At 47.9% G+C, this 20,733-nt stretch overlaps 1 protein-coding gene and 1 pseudogene across 1 annotated transcript in view; one reads left to right on the top strand and one right to left on the bottom strand.

The window, feature by feature from the left end:
• The window catches only part of LOC146186857 (sperm-specific sodium:proton exchanger-like), a 48,857-nt gene that overhangs the window by 20,543 nt on the left and 7,581 nt on the right, over window positions 1-20,733 (bottom strand). The window contains exons 7-11 of the mRNA XM_084608127.1: window positions 17,018-17,078; window positions 16,634-16,903; window positions 16,090-16,293; window positions 8,285-8,497; window positions 4,685-4,822 (exon numbers count right to left, since the gene is read on the bottom strand). Of these exons, the coding sequence (XP_084464253.1) occupies window positions 4,685-4,822; window positions 8,285-8,497; window positions 16,090-16,293; window positions 16,634-16,903; window positions 17,018-17,078 (886 nt within the window). The remainder of the gene's footprint in view (window positions 1-4,684; window positions 4,823-8,284; window positions 8,498-16,089; window positions 16,294-16,633; window positions 16,904-17,017; window positions 17,079-20,733) is intronic.
• LOC146186858 (uncharacterized) lies at window positions 9,539-12,470 on the top strand (annotated as a pseudogene).

The following is a 20,733-nucleotide window of genomic DNA, read 5'->3' on the forward strand; positions in this document are numbered from 1 at the left end:
TTCATAAAGATGCATATACATTAATAGCTACGTCAAGGTACTTCTTAACGCCCTACGAAAATAACGCGGCAGTAGTGGCGCAACATGCAACTCTTCAGAAAACGTCAGGATCGTCCTCGCATTCCCATGGCTACTGCCGGTGCTAAAATGAGCTGATGCGTGAGGTATAACCTTTCTCTACAATGCACAGGCGCTTTCTTGTCCCAGCAAGGAACATGAACTCGTGATACACTTGCGAGAAAAACGGTGGCCTAGGCCATGATGTGCACCGTATTTAGAAAGCATCGTCTGTTCTTCCGCCAGTAAACAACAGGTTCATTAGCTCTACTTCCTTGCAGAATACTGAATTGCAGAAGATGACCCCTGCATCAAAGCAGCGGTTTCTAAAAGTGAGCCGGCATTCTTACAAAAGAAGCACTGCAGCAGTCCGCAGCGCGTGCCGATACGTTCCGAAGGCTAGCAATGACGGCCGTACTTGTGGCGCCACCTGTTGGGGAGAGTGGAACTACTCTCTGTAAACGATCTATAGACCAACACCGATCTGTGACGTAAGCACGATGTGGTGGCGCTTCTATCGCCAGCGTGGTACGACTGGGGGTGAAAAATAGGCTTAGCGCCCATAGGAATACATGGAAGCGAAATATTTCAAAGCAGTTTTCTAATTTCACGGGTCATCTGTGATGTCGTTATTCGGTACAGAGCAACCATGAGTATCCTAGAACAGATCAAAAAAGTATCAAATCTCATTAACGAGGCGAAGTATTTTTAAAACACCGCGAAACGTATGCGGGTGCGAGTTGGGAGGGCGACCCATATAAACACATACAAACACAACTTACCGCAACAATTTACTCGGTTCAGCAGCGTTGAACCCTTCTCATTTTTTGGTGATCGCCTTGTATCACGCCCTGACATCATGTTGCATGGCACACTACATTCCCTTGCAAGTACTGCAAGTCTGACGACTTGTGGGACAGTTCACAGAACGATAAACTGACCGCGCACAGTTGCAGACGGCAATGCGCCACCGGCGCTGTCGCTAGCAGACGCTCCGGAGCTGGAGGCGGCCGCGGTGGGTATCGCCAGATACGCTGTCGTCTGCTGCAATGCGCGAATCTCGTTCGGTTCATATTGTCGTATGGCGTTTGACAACTGCTTTTTAAATGTAATTCTGTCTAGCACGTATCACTGGAGCGACAGTATTATCAAGCTTATTTACCCTAAGCGGCAGCATATCAGACTGTAAGCAAAACTGCGCGATTCGCTGCACCCATGCTTGCCTTTTGGCGGTGTCTGGATTCATAACACAGGTTATTCGGGGAGTTTTAAAAGTAGACTGCCTCCGTAATGACGCACCCTACTTTATCACACACTTCATCAAAGCGCTGGTCAACGTTTAACGACCGGCCACCACTTCTGATGCTCTGTGAAATGAGAAAAATTTTCCGGTAAGTTGTGCTTACATGTATTTCTACTGGTCGCCCTCCCAACTTGCACCCCCATACGTATCGCGGTATTTTAAAAATACTTCGCCTCGTTAATGAGATTTCATACTTTCGTGATCTGTTCTAGGATGTTCATAGTTGCTTTGTACTGAACAACGACATCATAGATGCCCTGTGAAATGAGAAAACTGCTTAGAAATATTTCGGTTCCATGTATTCCTATGGGCGCTAACCCTATTTTTCACCCCCAGTCAGCTGCGACGCCTCGAGCGCCCCCTTTGTAAACCCGGTGTTGGTATATAGGGGCGCCACTGAAAGCCGCGTAGCGGCGGTCGTCGGAATCCGAGGCGGGCCTCATGCGGCAAGCGTGGACGTGTTGCGCGCGTGCGATCGGCCGTTTGTGCACGTCTCGCGGGCACTTGCGCGGTGACAATGTGCTCAAGGTGATTGTACTTTATAATAGTGGACACGTGTTCGATATCACGGCCGTCTGGAACTACATCACCTTGATGCATCAAGTGTCTGCTGCAGACGAGCGTCAACAAGGTTGCGTACGAAGTGGAGCTCATTTTAAGTGTCCTGCTTTCATTACAACGCCACGCTAATTCGTTCATTCCTTGACCTATAAACCAATGTTCTTTCTTTACTTAATGGTACACGCTTGCTTCTTTTACATGCAATATAATGCTACAGTAAACGAGGCAGTGTCGTTGAAACTGCGAGCGGTTTCGTACCGGTGCGACCGCAGGAAAACCCAGCGAGCTTGCAAACTAGCATTCTGAACATAAGAAAAATAGCACATATTGGGCCCCTGTAGCAAGAGTTCAGATTTTTCATCCTTGCGCTTTACCACTGCCTGTACAGGATGGATTTCACGTATTCCGTCGTCAAAAAGGCAGAGTGGGTAGATAATTTCATGAAGGAGTGAGATATCAGCAGAGGCAATATCTGAAAAGCGGCAATACAGGTTAGACAAGAGCATATTATATTTAAATTTCATATCCTATTTTATTATTGTAGTATCATCATTTCATTTGTGTCACCCTCGCACCCAACTGCCTTAGTCTGAATAGCAAGTGCAGCGACATGTTATGTTTTCGTAATTTTGCCAGACAATAGGAACACTGGCTCTGGTCTTCAAAGTAATTGCATGGCAAGTTTGAAAACGCATAATATCTGTTCAATCACCCGGCACAGTGGCTCAGGCTACTAAGGATGATCGAGTTATCGGGACCGAAGTCGACCACGCCGCCCGCGTTTAGGTGGAGACAAAACGCAAAATGCAACCGTGTGCTGTGCGATGTCAATGCACGCTAAATATCATCTGGCTAAGTGTTTCACAAATATAATGCGTATTGTATCTTCCCGGCTAGCGGACGCGACCAAGTTTAAACAAGAAGCGTTCACGGAAGGTGCAATGACAAGCAGAAAACAGTTATCACTCAATATAAGGATAGTTATCACTCTGCCTTGTCATACGGGAAATGTCTGCCTTTTCCCTCGAATTACGCTAGTTCAAAATTATATTTGTTTGCTGCTACATGAGAAAATATAACGACATTCGATGAAAACGCCATTAGGTATCGAACGACTTTGAGATACTCATCCGAACGCTATCAACGAGAAAATGTGTTATGTCGACACCAGACACTCGGTGAGAAGATACACCCAAAATTAACTACAAAGGTGCCACCTGCATTAAATACTACTGTGCTCCTATAATTTTGCGAAATATCTAAAATCTATGCGAAATATGCTAAACAGCATCGTAAAAAAAAAAAACACTGGCACTCATCGCTGCCAGCCAACCCGTAGCCGCCGCACTCAGCGGGGGCGGAACAGGTCGTTTCTGCTGCCGCGGTCCGTTGGCGCCGAGTCGCCGACACAGCGGATTTCTTTCGCCACCTTCAGAAAAGCATGCTCTGTTCATTTTAAATAATATGCGCTTAATTTGAGGAAGGAATCTAAAAAAAATTATCTTTACTGAGGAGCGCTGTTATGTAACGAGATTTCGAAAAAAAGTGACAACAGTAATACGAGCAAATTTCTGCTTTTATAGCAGCTGCCGCCGGTGTGACGCAGCTCATCCGATTTCGTTCTCTAGCTCCGCTGCTAAGGCGTCACCGAAGTTACACTTTCCGTGAACTGTAAGAGAATTTGTGAGACAATTGAACGGATAGTAAGGCAGTTTTAAAAACAGGAAATTTACTATTTCCAAAGTACTTCCAGCTACGATTTTTATGCGAAATCATTTAGGCGTTTAGGCCTAGCGACGACTAGGGTCTAGCACACGGCCCGAGCGCCGTCGTCGGCCGCCTTCGCGGGCACCGTCGTTGCGCTACGCTCGCGTCATTCGATGTCGAAAGCGTTACGAATTTGCGGTATTCTTTCTTGATGAGGCTCAGCTCGAACATTTTTCCGAGCGAACGATTTGGCGAAAACGTACGGGCGTCAATGAGGCTGTAGTGTGCTGCGCCGTGGGGTGATACTCGAAGCTTCTATAAAATCGCCGTCGTACAGTACACTAGATACTGCCTATTTTACGTGTTGCTCTTGACACTTGCTTTAGTGCGGAAAGTGCGTTGTTGAAACGCGTACGCGTTTTGCAGTCGAGCGCAGACTTGCGCACCTTTCGTACCATTTCGCAAACAAATGCCGCCTACAAAGCCGCTAAGTTCGTAATTGATAGTCCTAATCAAAAGGTTGGTTACAAGGTATGCAATATATGAATGTTAATTTAAAGGCTGCTTTTGTTTACAGCGCCTTCATCTTCGCAACATATTGAAGGCACTCAATATTTGCATATCAATCACAGTTACCATAATTTGGAAATGGTATTAGCTTTGGTGGTGTAGCAGCTCGTCGATAAAATGACAATAACTTGAATAAATGTCATTCGGTGCGATTGCTAGTTTTCTGCGTCGAATAGCTGCGATTCACGGCCCCCGTCGTTCTCGTCAAGCATCACTGAAACTTATACAAACATATTCCTGGCAAGGTTGTATTTGTGTTCGAAAACCAACTACGCAGCAATTCTTCCCGGACATTGTTAAAGATTGACAGCAGCGTTATATCTGTTAAACCGCGACCAAAGACGAAAACACGATGCGCGCACACAGACGCTGACACGAACAGTGCCCGACCGAGCCCGCCTACGCTTTGCGGCTTTGGCGACAGGCGGTGTTAACGGCGTTTTGCGCATCGCGTATACATGTTATCACCCCCAACCGTGGCCTCACCACGCAGAGCTCCTGAGCAGCTTCCGCGTCTAGTAGTCCCTCAGACTGGTGGTCGTCGATGTTCCTGGCGACGTCGTCCAAGATAGCAGTGCTCGCCTGGCGACTACGAAAGGCTACCATCACTCCCGGGAACCGAGACTGAAATAAACAGAGTTCCATCGCAATGAAGTCAAGCATCGCAGAAATCGAGCGTCAAATGCCACGTCATCAATCTCCGTAAGTCATGGGTAATATTAGTGAGACAGTTGACTTAATAACCTTTGTCAAAAACTTTATGTGCGATGAAAAATGTAATTTTTCCTTCTTGAGCATAAGAAATACAACGACTGCCGTGGGAGCTCGAACGTTTAAACAGATCCCGCATGCGTAAAATAAATTCTTTATGCTGACCTCGGAGCCATGTATGTACTGCTGCTTACATCTCATTGACCGTGATGAATTTTGTTAGCTCCAACACACAGCAATGCTTTCAATTTTGCCTCGCTCATATGAACAAGTAGCAGAAAGGCGTTCAAATATTGCTCACTTATTTTGCTATAAATATCTATTGCTTTCAACTTTGCTTGCAAAAAAAAAAAGGAAAATTTGTACACTGTCTTTTCGTGCACAATACAAGTATGCGGCCATATTACGTATAATTTGGGGACGTTTGCCTCGATGCCCAGCCAAGAATGGCGGCAGGAATTAACATATATGAAGAGTAGAAGCCCGTGCGGCATAATTACAACTTGCTATAGAAACTTTGAAGGCGTTTTAAGAATCGCCCTTTTATTATGAACTCTGTACTCTCCGCTTAGCCCTTTAACCAGCAGATCAACAATATTGTTGACCCACTATAGGCAGCCACAAAACGCCTCTCCCCAAAAATATACAACGTGTTCATCTCAATTTAGCCTTGTTGTGAAGGAGGCTCTGAAATAAAGTTGTATGAGACAGCAATAGATGGCCCATAATGACCTTGTTCAACCTCAAAGTGCAGTCGTCTTCTTCTTCGCGCGTGCGCCACATTGGCAGAGTTCTGGCCTCAGCAGGAGTTGATATTCGAAGGTAAGGATGGCGACAATTTTATTTCTTTATAGAGGCATCTATAAATGTGGCCCTTGCAGAAAAGTCTAACCTATTTCGCCACAGAAGCGGCAGTGCAGGACAAAATACATAGTCTACAAAATCGTTGAGCTGCCAGAATAAGGTAAAAATTTATCGTCAATGATGTGCAGTCGGCTGTTTGTTTTTATATCCGCAATTCGTTTGAACGTGATACAGGACACGTAAAGGTGCACAGAAAACTGTTTAGAACTAGCTCTGCGTTGCCGCTTCTATGTGAGCTGCTCAAGGTTTCTTTGTTTTTTTGTATGGAAGGGTTTATGGCGGGAATCTGAGTACTCGTGTTCATATAAAGCTGAAATGAGCACCGTGGAAAGTTAGCATTTCATCACTTCATATTTTTGTTTTCTTTTGCCGACAAGTAACGTACTTATCTCTTGTAGCCATGGAAACAACGCTGTCTTATGGAAGTCGCAGTCAACACAGCAGGTCAGAGGGCGCTGTGCTCTCTGCCATAAAGGTGTGTCAGGCTTCAAGTGCACCAAATGTTATGTCTTTTTCTGCCTGAAAAGCGGCAACAACTGTTTTCTTCAATTCCACCTCAAGTACGACATGATTCACGCGTGTCAGTTTGCCAGCTTTGTGCTCCCTATCTTGGCAGATCAACAGAATTGTTGACGTTCTGTATTTTTTGAAATCCTTGTTCAAACGCATTCCCATTTTTTTATGTATAATTACACTAATAGAAACGAATACAAACCAAGGAAAAAATTTTAGTATCGCTCTATCTGGTCTTGCCAGTTAGAGGGTTAATCCGAACATGGCTAAAACGAACTTTATGTGCCTTAAGGGCAAAAAATGCTTGCCTTGCAAAACACCGTGAAACGAACACTCTGCTGCTCATGCGCGTGCGGTTTATGAAGAAAGCCGATGTGAGTTTCATCTAAACTTTCTACAACCGTATACGTGGACAATTTCACAAAATGTGGCCTACCAGGGGTTTCCTCAAGACTTCAAATTAGCATGGGGGGCCTTATATTTAGGGAACGCGGGTGGGGCGGAGGCATGGACGGTAGATGAGGAGCGTTGGTCATTCATATTTTTTAAGGCGAAAACCTTTCTTGGCGCATGGAAAGAAATGCCGTGAGTGGTATCTGTGCGTTAGATCTGTGCATATTATTTGTGCACTGATAGTCAATTGTCTATCATCCCGATGACGTCATCGCAAAAATAAAACTCTTGTCTCCCTCGGATCCATAGCCGAGCGCTTTAACCAATTTCGCCACGTCCGGGATTGGCAAACGGACATCATAATTCCATTTGTCTAGGTTGAAAATTGTAGTAGCGGTGACAAAGACGCTGCAGTTAGTGATAATGACAATGATGACATTAGCAATGATAATGACGGTGCACATCGTTGATAATGATAATGAAAGCAAATATTATGCACCGTGTGCAGCAAAAACGCCCCGGCTTTCGCATTTATGCAGCATAGATTCCACAGTGCTCTCGAAATTTTTAATTTGTCGTCGATGTGATGCCTAGGATTAGCACTCATGTGAAATATTGCAAACAGTTACTTTACTTTACACCAGGACAAAATGCGTATTTATAACAAAAACAACAAGAATATATAAATTGTTGGCAAACTACATTGGAGCAATAAACCTCATACAAATAGTTGCTGTTGAACACCCCATGCGTTTGTAGACTTGGAAACTACGCTGTAAAACACGTGCGACTTTGCACAATAACATAATAGAACACACACACACACACACACACACACACACACACACACACACACACACACACACACACACACACACACACGCACACGCACACGCACACGCACACGCACACGCACACACACACACACACACACACATACGCACGCAAACACGCAGGAATTGACAGGATGGGCAGCCAGCGCCGCCAACTTGTGATGAGCTATGTGAAATTTAGTATAGAACAACATACAAATTCGAATTTATGTTCAACACTGTTTACGCACTCGGAACGTGTATTTGCAGCCTTGATATCGGCCTTACGAGTTGCATGACACTTACACATTTAGATGTGTATTTACGGCTGCTACACAAGAATTGGTACATTGAAGTGGGTGTCGGGGTCATGTTCCACCACAAGCAAGCTATGGACAATGTGTCCCTTCGCGTATATGCTTGTCTTCCGGCGCTTTTAGGCAAAACTCCCGGCAATGTGCAAAACAAAAATGTTCGTTATGAATGAAGTGCATTCGGGAAAAACAAGGTGGTGTGTAAGCCCCCCTTCCCTCCCTAGGTCGTGTTTAGGGAAATTGCTGTTGTCACCGACATGCACTTCTTGGCTGAAATTTTTCTAAAGCGCTGAAACAATATGGACGGAGAAGAACGAGACAGGGGCGAGCGCTCATCCCTGTCTGTTTAATCTCCGTCCATGTTGTTTCAGCACTTTCAAAAAATGTCAGACCTGCACCAAATAGCCTGATTCGCAACCCTTCTGCACTTCTGGGAAGAGAACGTAATGCCGCGTTTCAAGGAGGCAGCCCAGGCACACCTGAATCTCGACGAGTCGTCGCAACACGAGCAGGCGGTTCAGCGTGGCTCGACCACGGATCTCTGCAATGGTGTTGCTGTTGCTGACGAACTTCCAGACATTCTGCTGAACTTTTTCCTCGCCGGTAACGATGGCATGGCCGATCTGGTAAGCGTCGTAAATCTTAGCGTCCAGGTAGCGATGCACGTATGCGGCCACCCGTTCCAGTACATGCTGTGAAAATGAGAGAAGTATAAAGAGCGTGAGGATACGATCGGAGTAGAATCTTAGAAAAGACGGTTTCTGGCTAAGTTGAACATTTTCCTTCACGAAAATTTTTAATTTGCGAAGGAGTTCGTTCTGATGACCTGTGACAACAGAAACCAGAAGACAGAATGGGAAAAGAGGTAGTTATTTGTAACAGTTATCACAGCCGAAGAAATGATGACTGGAGGAGAAAACGCAAATATACACCGCACATGTAGGTACGACGACTCACAGATGTTGACGCCAGATGTATACATAGAAATAATTTTATAGCTGCATAAGTGGAAGCCGTTCTGCAAAGTCCTACGAGTGTGTTTAATTTACATAAAATCCTGGATCTTTTCTGGTGTCTGGGAAATTAAAGCGCCCATTCGCTGTTTGCCCCGTTTCACACTAAGACACTTTGGCTGTCTGCATGCAGTACTTGTTTGCTGTGTTACATCGGAGTGCTACCCACTGTCACACCACTTCGATATTTAGCATCCTTGGGTTATTTCGAGCAGTCAACGCGCATCCGACAATTAGGATAGTGGATTCCGACATAGCTGCGAAGCTCGCTAATATGTATGGGGACTGTCAATATTTACACAAAGTCACTAGAATATTTGTAAAACAAATCGGGTTTGCCTGCAACTCTGGTAGACATACATCAGTGGTGTGCGATTTTCTCTTTATGCCTCACTATGCTCTGTAATTTCTGCACGCGGAAAAATCTCACCATGCGGTGGTCGTGCCCATGAGTGTGCTCCGGAGTACTTACGGCTATGATGACAGTGAAGATATCGTCAGGCATGCGCACAGAAGAGGAGAAGGAAGTGCAAAAATAGGATCTCCGGAATAGAGGAAGAAGAAGAAGCTCACCATCTGTTAGCACATCAGGCTAAGGTGCAGAATCACTTTGTAAATAAACCCTAACAGTGTGGTGGAAGGTGCTGCAAAGATCACCACGGATTCCTCTCTACCTCGTTCGAGCCGACGACTCGCTGGGCTCCCCCTTTGACCACCACAATGATCCAAGACGACGACGCACGGCAGCCAGGCCCAGCGGTACCCGCATGGCAGCATTACCGTGAGCCGCGGACCTTTTCTGGCAAGGCTGGCGAAGACGTGGATGAGTGGCTAACCAATTACCAGCGGGTGAGCAAGTACAATCGCTGGGATGCCACTGTAATGCTGGCAAATGTTTTTTTCTTGGACTCCACAGCCCTTACATGGTTTGAGAACCACGAAGCGTCTCTAACGAGCTGGGATCGTTTTGAAGAGGAGATTCGAAATTGTTTCGGGGATACCACGGCAAAACGGAAATGCGCTGAGCAGACTTTATTCCAGCGAGCCCAAGGGCCTGGTGAAACATGCACAATGTACATAGAAGAGGTCCTAAAACTCTGCAAAGCGGTGAATCCGAGCATGTCTGACGAAGACAGAGTTGGCCACCTCTTAAAGGGCATCGCGGTGGACGTATATATCTTTTTAATTACAAAAGAAAACTTAGATTCTCCCGCGGCCGTGATAAAGAATTGTCGTACGTTCGAAATTTTAAGGCTGCGTCACATAACCCCGAAATTCGGCCGTCTGCCTAACGTGACCACTGTTGCAAGCGTGGATTCTGACGAGCATTCACATGAGCCTCCGCATTTGGCCGACATGATTCGCCAAATTGTCCGTGATTAGCTCTCCCGCCATCAAGATGTGAACCGCAGTGCAATCCCCTGTGATAGCTGCTTCCTGCAGGCAGCTCCCATCCAGCGCTCTTCTTGGTGTTCTACCGCTCCTCCTCCCATCCGTGACCACCGAAACGACGCATATGGCCCTGCTCGTTCCCACTACAGGGCTCCACCTCCTCCGCAACAATCCCAGCGGCTGGACTTTGCTGATCGCTGTGATCCTGTTACCGAGGACTGTTATTTGGACCGTGCTCGTGAACCACCCGTCGGTTACCGTTGTGGTATGCTTGGCCACATATCCAGATTCTGCCATCGCCGGAACCCGGCACCACGCTACCAGCGCCAATGGACAAATCGCCATTCTACCGTGAGTCCAGAAGTCCGTGACCTGGCCTATCCCCCTCCTTCGGGCTCCTACCGCTACGTACCACCACGCAACGACTCACCAGTTTCTGATCGCAGCCTGACTCCTCCTGCCTGCCGCTCCCAACAATCGCCTTCTCCCCGCCGTTCTTCTCCGCCACCGGGAAACTAGCGTGTGCGGCCGATGGAGGTGCGGTCGCCAGGTCATCGATATTGCCAATTCCTGTACCGGTCGTTAAGCTGAAGAACCGCTTGGAAGTGTTAGTGGATGGTGTTTGTGTTATGGCCTTAGTGGATACGGGTGCTACAATTTCCGTGATGAGCTTAGATTTTAAGAACCGTCTCGGCCGCAAAATTATGTTTGGCCGGGATAGAACTGTCATATTTCGAGGTGTATGTGGAGAATCGTTGGTTCTGCATGGTATTTGTTATGTAAATGTAGCGATGGATGGACACGAGTTTAGAACTGAATTTACGGTGCTCCCTCGCTCTACAGACGACGTTATTCGAGGAGTTGACTTTTTACAGCAGTGTGGCGCAACTCTCGACTTCAACAGTGGCGAGATATCAATAAGCCCCAGCCTTCGATCGGTCTCATAGAAGAATCGCCGCGGGCGGTTCAAGTCTTTTCTGTCTTCGAGGATACCGTCGTTCCGGTGATGTCCGCCATCTTTGTCCCAGCTGTATCTTCGAGTGCGGTTCCCAATGCCTTCGACGCTCTGGTGGAACCCGCTTCCCTTTCCGGTGCCAAAAAAAGTGTGTTGGTGCCCCGCAGCGTTGTTCGAGTGAACGAGGGCCGTGCCACGCTTTGGACTGTCAACCATACCAATGAACCTGCCGTATTGCCGCGTGGTTTGAAACTCGCCGAATTTGAAGAACGCCTTTCTATGCACATCGTCGCGTTCAGTGACGGCATTGCTCGTTCAACTAGACGTCCCGATCATCCTGATTCTTAGTTTAAGTCTATGATAAATGAATCGCTATCCACCAACGACCGGCGAGTATTGATGGAGGTTCTTATAAAACATGCGGACGTGTTCGACTTTGCTCGTGATCAGCCACCACCGATTCCGCCTTCCCGCACCCATCACATGAACGACACTGGATCTGCACACACGATTAGACAGACACCATACTGTGTTTCACCTTCAGAACGTAAGATAATTGACGAACAGGTCCGTGATATGATGCAAAGAGGAATCATTCAGGAATCATCTAGCCCATGGGCCGCCCCTGTGATTCTCGTGAAAAAAAAAGATGGCACCTGGCGATTTTGTGTCGACTATCGCCGCCTCACTATCACCAAGAAGGATGTTTACCCGCTCCCGCGTGTTGATGATGCCGTTGACTACCTCCATTCAGCTTCCTACTTTTCATCTGTTGATTTACGGTCCAGATACTGGCAGATACCGATGCATCCGAAAGACAAGGAGGAGACGACATTCGTGACTCCCGATGGGTTATATGAATTTAAGGTGATGCCTTTCGGCCTATGCAACGCTCCGGCTACCTTTGAAAGATTTATGGACACTCTTTTGCGTGGACTGAAGTGGAAAATTTGCATGTGTTACCTAAATGACGTAGTGATTTTCAGGAGGACCTTCGCCGAGCATAACAGCCGTTTAGCGGTGGTCCTTAACTGCATGGAGAAAGTGGGTCTCGTGCTGAACTCTAAGAAGTGCCGCTTCGGTGAACGCCAGATCGTTGTGCTTGGACATTTGGTTGACAAAGACGGTGTTAGGCCTGACCCACAGAAGACTGAAGCTGTCAGCTGCGTCAAAGCGCCCAAGTCTGTGAAAGAACTCAGGAGCTTCCTGGGACTTTGCTCTTACTTTCGACGCTTCATCCCTAAGTTTGCTGACGTAGCTTACCCCCTCATATGCATCTTGCAGAAAGATCTTCCTTTCAAATGATTCTGCATTTCGCCAGCTCAAATTTCTTCTTACCTCGCGGCCCATACTGCGTCATTTCAGTCCGACAGCTTCCACTGAACTCCACACTGACGCGAGTGGCATCGGCGTGGGTGTTGTGCTCATACAACGGCATCATAGAGAAAGAGATTGGTAAAGAGCGGTCACTCGGCGAAAACTGGCCCCAGGAAATGACGCGCGACTTTTTGCGCTGCCGCCGATTGATGGATGGCGGCAGCAACGTGCGCATGCGCGGACGCGCGCGCGACGGCACTCGCTGCAGCGGTAGCCCGCCGGAGCAGACGCCAAAAAGCTGTCGAAGGGAGCGAGCTGTTGTCTGCTCGTGCCTCGCCGCGCCTGTGCGGCACAGACGGCATGTTTTACCTCTCATGGGCTGCTAAGCGGAACGACTGCGGTTTGGAACGACGTCAAGGTGAGCAACGTTTTTTGCTGAATTACGCTGCATTTAAAACAGTTTCCATGACCACGCCGGCCGGTGCCAATTAAGTTTCGCAGCTCGTGAACAAGTGCGCCGGCTATTCAGGCGCAGTTAGTGACGCTCCGGCAGATTCCAACCGCGGCGAGGATTAATATGTTGTGTTCCTGCGGAACTGAGCTGCATTTCGAACAGTTTATCTCAGCACGCTGGACAAAGTAGCATGCGAAGCACCAAGGCACGCCGTTGCGCCAACATGGCGTAGCCGGCCGGTGCGCCCAGGCCTGACGCGTTTTGCCGAACGACTAGTTTTCCTAAGTGTCGCGTTTAACAGGGCGACGGTAAGATACGAAATGTTGCATTCTTGACTTGCTTGTTAAACTGTGCAGAATATCCAGCAGTTTAGCTCAGTACCGCGGCGACTGCGCTTCACAAAGTCGCGCGTGAAGGGCAAGCAAACAGGCATGACAAGGCGTGCTGGCCGCCGCGGTGACGTGACATGGCGTGAGGCGGTTTTGCGAACGGCTAGTTTTGCGTGGTGTCACGCGTTTAACAGGGCAGCCGCAAGGTGAGAAATGTTTCATTCTTGTCAAACTGCGACTGTCCACGGACTGCAGCCGAAGCACGGCAGATGCGACGAGTGAACGGTGTGGCCTTCCCCCAAGCGTCAGTACTCCTCTCTTCCCTGAACAATACAAGTTACCCTTACTAAGGTAGCCGCTACTGGGACTGTGTAAATGTATGATGCCTGTTTTGCTACATATCATTTGCCATAATGCGGAAATCAACGTTATGCTATTTTTTCTCTGTTTCTCGCCTTCTGTATTTTTATTTTTCAGTACTGTACACCTCGGCTAATGTGTGCCAAGTTTGTCAATGCATCTGTCTACATCTGTTGCATCTCTTGTGTGTTTTATATACAGCAAAATAAATGTTCATTTCACACAACACTTAGCGTCTTTTCTGGAATACTGTTTTGCGAAGACTGTGGCGCAGCTGCGTTGATGGCCAGTGTAGAGAACTGGGAATCTATTTTTCATGTTATTATGCATGCTGAAAATAAATAGAAACACTAGCAGACCATGTAAAACCAAAATAATGCGCCAAAAGGGCAGGGAAGGGCGCAGTGCATGCTAACATTCAAATCGCGCGCCTTTCAGCAAGGCCGGAAGTAATTGCCGCCGGCCGCTTGGTGCACTACAGTCAAATGGGCCGCTGGGCCCTATGGGAGTGTCCGCTCTTTACCAATCTCTTTCTCTATGACGGCATGACGGAAACCAACACGTCGCTTATGCAAGTCGCACCCTTAGCAAGTCTGAACGCAACTAAACCGTGACGGAGCAAGAGTGCCTTGTCGTCGTTTTTGGCGTACAGCGGTTTCGCTCGTACCTTTATGGACGTTTCTTTACAGTCATCACCGATCATCATTCGCTTTGCTGGCTGGTGAATCTACTCGGCCCCTGCGGTCGGTTGGCCCGCTGGGCATTACGCCTTCAGGAGTAAACTTTACAGTGTCGTACAAAAGTGGCCGCCAACACGCTGACGCTGACTGCCTCTCGCGGCTGCCTCTCGCAACTACCCTCTACGATGACAACTTTGACGACTATCTTGCCGCCGTTTCCGTACAATTTCCGGATCTTGCCACTTTCCAGCGAGAACAGCGAAAAGATAAAGACTTGGTATCACTCTTTGAAAAAGCTCGTGATCCGGCATCTGCGAACACTTTCTGCATTCGCGATGGTTTGCTGTATCGAAAAAATTACTCATCTGGCGATGCACGCTTTCTGCTGCTCTACTCCTCTGTTCTACACTCTATGCACGATGACGTTACATCTGGGCACTTGGGGTTTTCCAGGACTCTTACGCGCATTAAGGAACGTTGCTACTGGCCAAATATGCGTCGAACGACTCAGCGTTACGCGAACTCCTGCGTGCAGTGCCAGCGGTTCAAGCTCCCCACGACCTCTCCGCCGGGCCACTTACATCCGGTGACACCACCGACCACACCATATGAGCAAGTGGGTGTTGACCTCATAGGCCCGTTTCCCCGCTCGTCGAAAGGCAATCGCTGGGTCATCGTGTGCGTTGATCATCTCACGCGTTACTGTGAAACTGCCGCCATCCCTTCCGCCACCGCCGCTGACGTCTCGTTCTTCTTCACGCTGTCGTCCTCCGTCATGGGCCTCCTCGTGTATTTATCAGTGACCGAGGCCGCCAGTTTACGGCAGATGTTGTGGAAGAGCTTCTGCGCTATTGTACTTGCCAGTTGCATCACTCTACGCCGTACCATCCCCCGACAAATGGCCTAGTCGAACGTACAAACCGGACACTGACAAACATGCTTGCGACGTATGTTGACTCGCGGCACAAGAACTGGGATGACGTGCTCCCTTTCATTACTTACGCCTATAACACCTCGAAGCATGAGACAACTTCTTATAGTCCATTTTTCCTCCTCTACGCCCGTCCACCTCGACGTTCTCTTGACACCATTTTGCCGTTCTCTCTCGACACCGAGCCGTCTGTTTCGAGCACCCTCTGCCGCGCTGAAGAGGCTCGTCGGGTCGCCCGATTACGCACTCTGGCCTCGCAGGACCGCTCTAAGCAGCGCTACGATCGTCGGCATCAGGATGTCTCCTACGTTCCCGGCGACTTAGTGTGGCTCTGGACACCTCTCCGCAAGCGTGGTTTGTCCCAGAAGCAGTTGTCGCACTACGCAGGCCCATTTATTGTGCTCAAAGGCATCAATGAGTTGAATTACGTCGTGTCTCGCCAATGTTCCCACGGTCGCCCCTCTCGGAAAACACAGGTAGTTCATGTCGCAAGAATAAAGCGCTGCCACTCTCGCTCGGGACTCTGACAGCACAGGGGCGTCGTCTGCGACGGGGGAAATGTCAGGCATGCGCACAGAAGAGGAGAAGGAAGTGCAAAAAGAGGCTCTCCGGAAAGAGGAAGCTCACCATCTGTTAGCACATCAGGCAAGGTGCAGAATCACTCTGTAAATAAACCCTAACAATATATTTCTCCTTCAACGAATGTACCTAGGGCAGGCTGTCACCAGTTAAATTGCTTTTCAAATGTGGCACAGGATACCTTAATAGCAACCAAGGATGCTACCTATTCTACAGCTGGTATTGATCGTACTATGCACACGACATGACCGCGAATAAAGAAAGGGAAACCCACCTCGGCGTACTTTGCGGCGTGCAGGAAGCGCAGCGAGATGGCGGCGATGAAGCACACGATGAGCGCGCTGTTGGCCAGGTCGTTCTGCTGCTTAAGGAAGAGGCCGCACTGCAGGGTGAATATTAGCATACAAACGGCCACTAGCACCAGGTCTAGGCGGTTGTAGTTGTCCATATTCACGATGCGCTGGCCATACGCCGATATCTGAAATTGAAATGAAAACGGCGCTGTTTGATCTGCAAGAAATTCAGACAGACGCTTGGGTGTACGGAAGATTGTGAACAGCACCAATTTTCAGAACAGAATATGAAGTTTAGTAGAAGACGTGTAATTGGGTGTGTGTGTGCGCATATGTAGAAATACATTCTATCAGGCTAATATATGCGCAAAACCAGAAATCAGTATTTAATTGTTCGTATAATATGTTTTATTAAGGAAAAAGCAGTACTGTAGTCCACCGTTGAACATTGATTAAAGTTCACAGTATTACGTTGAAGGACACCTACCTGCGACAGCTAAGGTTAATCAAAGAAACGTGACTTACCATGACGGTAACCTCTGTGGTGAACATGGTGAGGTAGATGGCTTCGACGCTGATTGCGGCGACGAAGGCGCTGCTACGAGCCGTCACCAACAAGATGCGCAAGAGCCCGGCAAGCACGAAGACTATGGCTAGAGTAGAGCTTGTGACGACCGCCTCGTAGTAGGAGTGCTCGAACAGCTCGACCACACGCTCGCGTAAAGGCCTCTGAATCACGTCTATGGCGCTGCCCTCCGTGAGTCCCTCCTCGTGAGCGCTGCCGACGTTCTCCTTCTGGAGAGGACGTAGAAGCAGAGTTACTAACTTCTTCACTGGTTGCGAACCAGCCGTCGTATATACACCGCTTGTATTTCAGAATGTGTTAAAGGGTCAAAAGGTCTAACTTACCAGCCAAATAACCCACTGTGGTATTGCCAGTATCGATCCAATGGTGGCCTTGTCCAAGTATCTGAAAATATACAATGCCGGCGTTGGTAATGATAACATGGGGACATGTGTTCACTTCGTCGCCGCATCTCTATACAGGAACTTCGTAGAATCAAATTAAGTTTACTAGAATATGGAACTGGACGTCAGTGCCTTGAGCCTTTAGCGCGGACAGAATGCAGGCGAGTATTACAGGCAGACGTACAGATAAGGAGGGCTGGAATATAATGCTAAATTGCTACTGCTAGCCATATTGATCGGCACCAATACCCACATGTTTGTCGGCATCAGTATGAACAGAGCAGGAGCATGCAGAAAGGTAGAAATGCGGCCATGAAAAACACGCGTGTGAGGGGATTAGTGACGAGCGTAAGGGCTTTGTCCGGAGGTCGCGCCAAGGAAACCTTTATGCGCTTACTTGTTTCTCCTCGCATTCACGCTTCAGTATATAAATAGAGAATGGTCCACTCATATTTGCTAGGCTTGTGGACGGGCATCTTTCCCTCGCGTTCTCTGGAGGTCGTGGCGTTTCTTCACGCGCGGAGCACGCGTCCTCTACAATCTCAACGCCTGGTCGTGTGTTTTGAAGAAACATGTGCGTTCTTAGAGCAAGTCTGAATTCCGTCGGCAATGCGACAGCAACCGCGGGTGTTCACTTAGAGGCAGCTCACAGTACGTGACACCAGAGTTACGCACCGGCGAAAAAGCTTTGTGAGTGGATTGGTTTGGTCCCAAAGCGACTCAGACTATGAGATACGCAGTAGTAGAGAGCTCCGGAAATTGCACCACCTGAGGTTCTTTAACTTGCACCAATCGCACACACAGCCCACTGATACCTTTCTTATCGCCTCCATCGAAAAGCGGCCGCCGTGGTCGGAATTCATTCCCGCATCATGGGCACAGTAGTCGAGCGCTCTAACATGTGCGCGACCGCGACGGGTGTGAGTGGATTCCAGAGCACGAGTGCTTGCATGAGCACGAGAGTCGCGGCAGCGGCGCAGTGGGTTTTACTGCGATGATGCCTCTGTGGCTTTAACAGTATTTCTCATGCTTTCGCGTTTTCACAATAAGAAGTCTTAAATGTCCCTACCTGAATTTTTCCGTGTTTTACAAGGCACACGCATGAATTCTCTTCAGATGTATTCTGTGACTTATTTAGACCAATGTTTTAGAGGTACTCCGCAGACTATTTTTGCGTTTTATTTTATCAGTTTTGTTATTTTTTAACTGCACTACGATTAGCTTTAAGTAAATATTTGCCGAACGGTAGCTTTTCATCCAAGGTTCTTTATTGTCCGCTGCTTTAAGAATAACCGTTTGTGGAAAAAAAAATTACTGTACAGATGGCATGAACCTAGCACGACTGCTGCGGAGAGAATATTAAAACTAAATTCTCTTACTTTTCTCTTTCGTCGTGAACGGCGGTAATGGTGGCGGCTTCCTGCTTTGCTCGGTAGCACTATTATACTACCAAAGGGCGACCACAATCGGTGGCTTGTACCAACTTTAGTTCTTTCACGACACCGGAGAACTACTTCAATGTATGAGTTGTATCTCATCGTGAGCTATTTCTCTCCTCAATATTTTGCACTATTGCGTATTGGGAGAGCGCTCTGGGTCGCCGATTGAACTGGTTGAGATTGCTTGCACATACCTCACGTAATGAACTTCTGTCGGCTATCCTGAGGGTTCTCCATATCCGCGTATCAGCAATAGCCTTGGAAGTATAAGGACCAGACCACGTAGTCCAATCAGATTTCAAGATGCAAATTCAAATCTCGCACTGAAACAGCTCCTCGGTTTGTTGATGAAATTTCCTTGCTCTAGGTGACCAGTTGAAATTCGAAATACGTTCCCATTTCGGATCATCTTCAACAAGGTGCCTCTCGAAAACACAGTTTAATGGCGTGATTGAAAAACTAGTGCGTGCAAGAACCAATATCCAAGAAACCAGGAGGACAAAAGCTACGTTTGAAAAAGAGGAACTGGAAGAGAACGTGCAATCCAGCGGCTCAAATGGCTCTGGAAGCGAGAAACGAGGAAATCAGAACGAGGGAGCAGCGTACCAGGAGGACGCACGGCCACATAGCTCCGGCAATTTGTGTTCCACCAGACCTAGTACCCGAGTGACCAGATCTGGGGCCTGCCTGCTGTCTCCAGCCCTGGACCTGTTGCAGACCCGGGTACCAGGCTTGCGATTGGCCGACTCGTGCATTGCTCCTTGATTGGGGCATATAGTCGACGCACACATTCGGCGCCGTGCTGGCCTCAGACGCCCAGGAAGCCTGGCTCTACTGTCGTTGGACGGCAGCTTGAGGCCTCTCGCCTGAACCGGGCCCCCTCCAGCGTTCTAGCCGCATGCTGGACTTACCCAGATTCACCTCGACACTGGGCTTATCTCGCCGATCTTGTCCACCAGACCGCGAGCGTCTGCACAGACTCCTCTCTCATCCTCTAGCCCCTGGTCACTTCTCACAATTTCTCTTCATCTTGTTTTTAGTCCCACTATCGTCGCATCAAACGCGTGTATAGATAAAATATGTGCTTCTAGCAGGGCCGGCCTGGTGTATCTTTTTGTACCACCGAAGCAGCCCTCAGGTGGTAATTATATTCTAAAAAGAACCTCGTCATAGCGATCGGAGTACGTCTGTCTGCAATTTCTTGCCTACATATGAAATACAAGTTGCGCGGTAGGAAAATAAAATAAACACATTAGCTGCTGATATTCCGCTGTGCAGGCTGGAATGTGACTTCGAAGTTTAAGGAATACCTTATGATGGAGGTTGGCTCAGTGGAGTGACCTAGAACCTGAAATTGTCAAGTGTTTACACAATAATCTAAAAAGAAACTGTAATGCAAGGCTATCTGAGAGGAAAATTACACCTCCAGGGACTGTTAACAATTTTGTCTGTTTCAACGCTAAAATCATGACCGCGCTTCTGAAAAAGCGGAATAGAAGTCTATTTGTTTCTCCATTTGCGTTTGGGCTTTACAACATGGTTTTTGCTGCTCTTACAGGAAGGCCAAGACAGATTAGGCGGGTCGTGAGGGGGAAAACTGCCCCTGACCGCTGATCAAATAGCACTATGTAAGGTGCGTCTATTTCGGAAAGATGAAGCTACTGTTTAATAGTCCGTATATTTTTGTTTTTCACATATTTTTCGGCCTGAACTGACAGCTTACGCTTTGTAATGCTCCTGAATCGCTGCTCGTGTCGCCTTTGAACAGACAAAGCGGACTGCATGCGTTGGGAGCATTACTTCGCAAACAGTCAGGATTCGCAGCACAGCCTTCATCCTGTATAGGTGACAGCTGCCAGATGAAATAGTGTTGGAGAAGATGAAGATAACCTAATACGACATGAAGTGCAAACTTTACGGAGGTGCTGTCGAATCAGTCAAATGCATTGTGTGGCAGAGCTTTGGCCTGTTTCCACGAGCTTCTGACACATGAAAGAGTACCAAACAAGACTCTCCCGGTGGACTGGAAGGAACAATCTACATCATGGAAGCACTGACTAAGGAGATCACTTTTATCCAACCGGGTGAACCACCTTAGTACAAGTTAATTGAAATAACGAAGAGGCACCGCGAACCTCCAAAATTGGTTCCGCACACGAAAAAGGCGCTTTCTCCTGAGGATTACGGGTACCCTAAGCATGCCTAAGCTCAAGCTGT

This window comes from Amblyomma maculatum, chromosome 6, assembly GCF_055883805.1.
Source record: "Amblyomma maculatum isolate TAMU_Amacu chromosome 6, ASM5588380v1, whole genome shotgun sequence".
Lineage (NCBI taxonomy): Eukaryota > Metazoa > Arthropoda > Arachnida > Ixodida > Ixodidae > Amblyomma > Amblyomma maculatum.